Below are 6,000 nucleotides of genomic sequence, written 5' to 3'. Positions count from 1 at the left end.
CTTGTCTCATTGCAGGAGACATATAATGAGCAATATGTCTGGACCATGAAATTACAATGCAATCGCAGTATCGAATCGCAGTACTTATAGAATTGTGAGAATCTCAATGCACGTCTTATCAGCACCTAGCGTGTCGAATCAAAAAACACATATCTTGACCAATGGCTAAAACCAAAGGTCCAAACCTCATGTCTTAATCATTATCCGTTCAAAGGTTATTGGAGGTTTTACCCGTGTAGGATGGCCAGAAAAAGTGGTCAAAAATATGGAAAATAGCATTGCATCAGCTAAGCTGGATCGTTGAATTTGTGATCTTTCTTCTCGAATCCCGCAGGACATAAAACAATATTAAGGTAGAATAGATATCGATTTTGAGACATGATGTAGTATTTTCATATTTTACTATACACTTTTAATATTAACGCGAAATTCATTTTCTTTTTCAAAGATTTCTCACAAAAACAAGCGTGTCTCTCTGAAATGTCAACAGAGCTTTTTACTTACAAAGCCTTTTACATTGAATTCAGCTTAGTCTTCATAAGACAGAGCGGCAGGTAGCCTAGTGGTTAGAGGGGAGCAGCAGGTAGCCTAGTGGTTAGAGGGGAGCAGCAGGTAGCCTAGTGGTTAGAGGGGAGCAGCAGGTAGCCTAGTGGTTAGAGGGGAGCAGCAGGTAGCCTAGTGGTTAGAGGGGAGCAGCAGGTAGCCTAGTGGTTAGAGGAGGCAGGTAGCCTAGTGGTTAGAGGGGAGCAGCAGGTAGCCTAGTGGTTAGAGGAGGCAGGTAGCCTAGTGGTTAGAGGAGGCAGGTAGCCTAGTGGTTAGAGGAGGCAGGTAGCCTAGTGGTTAGAGGAGGCAGGTAGCCTAGTGGTTAGAGGGGAGCAGCAGGTAGCCTAGTGGTTAGAGGAGGCAGGTAGCCTAGTGGTTAGAGGGGAGCAGCAGGTAGCCTAGTGGTTAGAGGAGGCAGGTAGCTTAGTGGTTAGAGGAGGCAGGTAGCCTAGTGGTTAGAGGAGGCAGGTAGCCTAGTGGTTTGAGTGGGAGCAGCAGGGTAGCCTAGTGGTTAGAGGGGAGCAGCAGGTAGCCTAGTGGTTAGAGTGGGGGAACAGCAGGTAGCCTAGTGGTTAGAGGGGGAGCAGGTAGCCTAGTGGTTAGAGCAGGGAGCAGCAGGTAGCATAGTGGTTAGAGGAGAGAAGCAGGTAGCCTAGTGGTTAGAGGGGAGCAGCAGGTAACCTAGTAGTTAGAGGGGAGCAGCAGGTAGCCTAGTGGTTAGAGGGGAGCAGCAGGTAGCCTAGTAGTTAGAGGGGAGCAGCAGGTAGCCTAGTGGTTAGAGGGGAGCAGCAGGTAGCCTAGTAGTTAGAGGGGAGCAGCAGGTAGCCTAGTGGTTAGAGGGGAGCAGGTAGCCTAGTGGTTAGAGGGGAGCAGGTAGCCTAGTGGTTAGAGGGGAGCAGGTAGCCTAGTGGTTAGAGAGGGAGCAGGTAGCCTAGTGGTTAGAGGGGAGCAGGTAGCCTAGTGGTTAAAGGGGAGCAGCACGGTAGCCTGGTGGTTAGAGGGGAGCAGGTAGCCTAGTGGTTAGAGGGGAGCAGGTAGCCTAGTGGTTAGAGGGGAGCAGGTAGCCTAGTGGTTAGAGGAGGCAGGTAGCCTAGTGGTTAGAGGGGAGCAGCAGGGTAGCCTGGTGGTTAGAGCGTTGGACTAGTAACCGAAAGGTTGCAAGTTCAAATTCCCGAGCTGACAAGGTAAAAATCTGTCATTCTGCCCCTGAACAGGCAGTTAACCCACCTTTTCTAGGCCGTCATTGAAAATAAGAATTTGTTCTTAACCGACTCACCTAGTTAAATAAAGGTTAAAAAAAACAACAGGGTATCGTGTTAATTTGGCTTTTTGCGACTCGCGGAAACAACTTTGCAGACGACCCCGGTGTAAAATCCTCAAAAGTCGCTGCGAGAAAGCGGTGCCACTCTGTCAAAGAGAGCTCGGTGCTTATTATGGGATGTATTAGGTGACACATTTTTGGGGATATAATGCTAATGAGATGTCAGAGAAAGACCGCACTGAACGATTCAGAACATGAAGACTCACAGTTGTCCTGGAAAATTTATATTTTGTAACGTAAGGAAGTGAAATGTCATAACGAAAGCTCATTTTCACGCACTCTGGGCAGTGGGTGGACACCCTACTAAGCATTGTGATAATATCGTGAGGTCCCTGACAATTCCCAGCCCTCCTAGGGAGATGGCTTCATCAATGAATTCTTACATAACACTAATATTGCAATAGGTTTTCACAAATTCAACATGACAGCAATTATTATTTGAGTTGTGGCTTGTTTGGAGCCTAACGGTATATCAGAACAGGGACACTTGTGTAGAATATGGAATATACTGTTCATGTAACTGTAGCTGTCGTTTGGGTGAACCCATGTTTAGTTTAGTTTATTCATTCGACCATTTAAAAAAACAAGCACACATAAAACTTAAAAGTCATACACCTGCACATGAATAAAATCATGGAGGATAACACACAATAAAGTCTGGGACTTATTTCCATTGTGGTCCTCTTGAATGGAAGTTAAGACAGACAGAAGCTAACTAACTGTGTGTGTGTGTGTGTGTGTGTGTGTGTGTGTGTGTGTGTGTGTGTGTGTGTGTGTGTGTGTGTGTGTGTGTGTTTTCTATCCCCAGAGCACGAGAAACATCGTCTGTGTAAGAGTGCTGACTACATGAATCTTCACTTCAAGGTCAAGTGGCTTTACAACGAGTATGTGATCGACCTGCCTGCCTTCCAAGACACTGTACCAGAGTATTCTGCGTGAGTAGGGACCCACCCCCACCCTCACTGTATCCTCTTGCTCATGAATTCATCAAATCACTCTTTCTCTCTGACAGCCACTTGTTCTCTAACACTTTGTTTCATACTGCTTCTTTCTCACATTCACACTACGTCTTTTCTAATTCTCTCTTCCTGTAATTGGGCTGTAACTGTCTCCCTCACTGACTGTCTCTCTTTCTGTCTGTCTCCCTTTCTGTCTGTCTCCCTTTCTGTCTGCCTCCCTGTCTGTCTGTCTCCCTTTCTGTCTGACTCCCTTTCTGTCTGTCTCCCTTTCTGTCTACCTCTCTTTCTGTCTGTCCCCCTTTCTGTCTGCCTCCTTTTCCTTTCTGTCTGCCTCCCTTTCTGTCTGTCTCTGTCCTTTCTGTCTGCCTCTCTTTCTGTCTGTCTCCCTTTCTGACTCTCTCCCTTTCTGTCTGTCTCCCTTTCTGTCTGACTCCCTTTCTGTCTGACTTCTGTCCCCCTCTGTCCTTTCTTCTACCTCTCTTTCTGTCTCCCTTTCTGTCTGTCTCCCTTTCTGTCTGTCTCCCTTTCTGACTGTCTCCCTTCCTGTCTGTCTCCCTTTCTGTCTGTCTCCCTTTCTGTCTGCATACCTTTCTGTCTGTCTCCCTTTCTGTCTGCCTCCTTTTCTGTCTGTCTCCCTTTCTGTCTGTCTCCCTTTCTGTCTGTCTCCCTGTCTGTCTCCCTTCCTGTCTGCCTCCCTTTCTGTCTGTCTCCCTTTCTGACTCTCTCTTTCTCGTTTTCTTTCCCACTGTCCCTCCCTCCTTCTCCTTTTCTTTCTCCCTCTTCTTTCCTCTCTCCAGGTGGTTTCTGCAGTTTGTCCTTCAGTGGCTGGGTGAGAACGAGGATGTGTCCATGGAGTTTATGAATGGAGCTCTAGAGAGGGACAAGAGGGAAGGGGTAAGGGACCTCCACATCTCACCAGCTCACTTGCACACTTTCTTGCATGGGTTTAACAATGGCGGAAACTCCCTCCAGCCAATACTTACACCAATCCTATACTTTAAAATCCATTTTGGGGAGTGTGCAAGTACACACATCAAGAAAATGGTGGAGAATCGGGGCACAGACTAATTCTACCTATCTGACCTTTGTACCGTGACCTCTGACCTCTCTCTCTCTCTCTCTGTGGCGCTCTCTCTCTCTCTCTCTCCCTCTATCTCTATCGCTCTCTCCTCCCTATTATAGTTCCAGCAAACATCGGAGCATGCTCTGTTCTCCAGTTCAGTAGTGGACATCTTCACCCAGCTCAACCAGAGCTTTGAGATCATCAAGAAACTAGACTGTCCTGACCCCAAGGTGCAGGCCCACTACAACAGGCGATTCGCCAAGGTAACACACAAACACACACACACACATACACACACACACACACACACACACACAAACTCTCTCGCTGAGATGAATAGATAAATGTCAATGGAATTTAATTCAATCAAATTAGCAAGCAACATAATTAATACAGAGTCAACCTCGTTAACAACAAACACAACTTGAATACAGAGAATAAGAGGTAGAGAGATATAATTATGGACACTTCAAAACACCCGAAAAACATTATCTCCATGGTCAGATGGTTATTGTTGCCTTTAAAACACTGAACTTGTGATAGAGTTAGTGTGTTGTATCAGTCTGCAGGGTGGAAACCCAGTGGTTGGTGTGTTGTATCAGTCTGCAGGGTAGAAACCCCAGTGGTTGGTGTGTTGTATCAGTCTGCAGGGTAGAAACCCAGTGGTTGGTGTTTTGTATCAGTCTGCAGGTTGGAAACCCCAGTGGTTGGTGTGTTGTATCAGTCTGCAGGGTAGAAACCCCAGTGGTTGGTGTGTTGTATCAGTCTGCAGGGTAGAAACCCAGTGGTTGGTGTGTTGTATCAGTCTGCAGGGTAGAAACCCCAGTGGTTGGTGTTTTGTATCAGTCTGCAGGGTGGAAACCCCAGTGGTTGGTGTGTTGTATCAGTCTGCAGGGTAGAAACCCCAGTGGTTGGTGTGTTGTATCAGTCACTCTCCTTATTTCTCTCTTTAATAATTATTTAAGAATATCTGACTGTTTTCTCTGCCTCCAGACCATCACAAAGGTGTTTTCTGACTGTTTTCTCTGCCTCCAGACCATCACAAAGGTGTTTTCTGACTGTTTTCTCTGCTCTCTCCAGACCATCACAAAGGTGTTTTCTGACTGTTTTCTCTCTCTCTCCAGACCATCACAAAGGTGTTTTCTGACTGTTTTCTCTGCCTCCAGACCATCACAAAGGTGTTTTCTGACTGTTTTCTCTCTCTCTCCAGACCATCACAAAGGTGTTTTCTGACTGTTTTCTCTCTCTCCAGACCATCACAAAGGTGTTTTCTGACTGTTTTCTCTCTCTCTCCAGACCATCACAAAGGTGTTTTCTGACTGTTTTCTCTGCCTCCAGACCATCACAAAGGTGTTTTCTGACTGTTTTCTCTGTCTCCAGACCATCACAAAGGTGCTAATGCAATACTGTGCTATCCTGTCCAAGGATTTCCCCTCCTACTGCCAGAAGGAGAAGATAGTGAGTACTGCATTCTCTCAACAGGGTTCCTTTACGAACCGATAGACTGTATCCACTTCAAAATTCATTTCTGAAGGACACTATGTCCTCTCTCTACAGCTTCTGTACTGCATCATCTTTAGAGCTTATAAAACACCTTAGTTTTCTCAGTTACTGCAGCATGTTGTTTCTCTTCTCTCTGAATCTCACTTGACCTCAACACACACCTTCTCTTTTACTCTCTCGTCTCTCTGAATCTCACTTCACCTCAACACACCTTCTCTTTTACTCTCTCGTCTCTCTGAATCTCACTTCACCTCAACACACCTTCTCTTTTACTCTCTCGTCTCTCTGAATCTCACTTCACCTCAACACACACCTTCTATTTTACTCTCTTTTGTTTCTCTCTCCTCTCTTTTCTTTGTCTCTTATCTCTCTTTCTCTCTCTCTCCCTCTCTCTTTCTGTCTCCATCTCTTTTCCTCCCTCTCTCCCAGCCATGCGTGTTGATGAATAACATACAACAGATGCGGGTCTTGTTGGAGAAGATGTTTGAGTGCATGGGGGCTAAACAGGTGAGAAGCAACGTTGTCAGACACTTTACACATTATACTTAGGTGCCGGGGGGGAAATCAGACCCGACTATGAGGGATCCCAAAAGAAGGTGTGTGTGTGTGCA

General features: G+C 46.2%; 1 protein-coding gene across 1 annotated transcript in view; it reads left to right on the top strand.

Annotated features, from left to right (window-relative positions):
* LOC112262517 (protein unc-13 homolog B-like) overlaps positions 1-6,000 on the top strand; it is a 174,006-nt gene that overhangs the window by 137,421 nt on the left and 30,585 nt on the right. The window contains exons 19-23 of the mRNA XM_042308333.1: positions 2,673-2,799; positions 3,621-3,717; positions 4,006-4,149; positions 5,267-5,344; positions 5,819-5,896. Coding sequence (XP_042164267.1) covers positions 2,673-2,799; positions 3,621-3,717; positions 4,006-4,149; positions 5,267-5,344; positions 5,819-5,896 — 524 coding nt within the window. The remainder of the gene's footprint in view (positions 1-2,672; positions 2,800-3,620; positions 3,718-4,005; positions 4,150-5,266; positions 5,345-5,818; positions 5,897-6,000) is intronic.

Source organism: Oncorhynchus tshawytscha, linkage group LG28 (assembly GCF_018296145.1).
Source record: "Oncorhynchus tshawytscha isolate Ot180627B linkage group LG28, Otsh_v2.0, whole genome shotgun sequence".
Taxonomy (NCBI): Eukaryota; Metazoa; Chordata; class Actinopteri; order Salmoniformes; family Salmonidae; genus Oncorhynchus; species Oncorhynchus tshawytscha.
The sequence above is the reverse complement of the archived record's forward strand: the minus strand, read 5'-3'. Positions and strand labels throughout refer to the sequence as shown.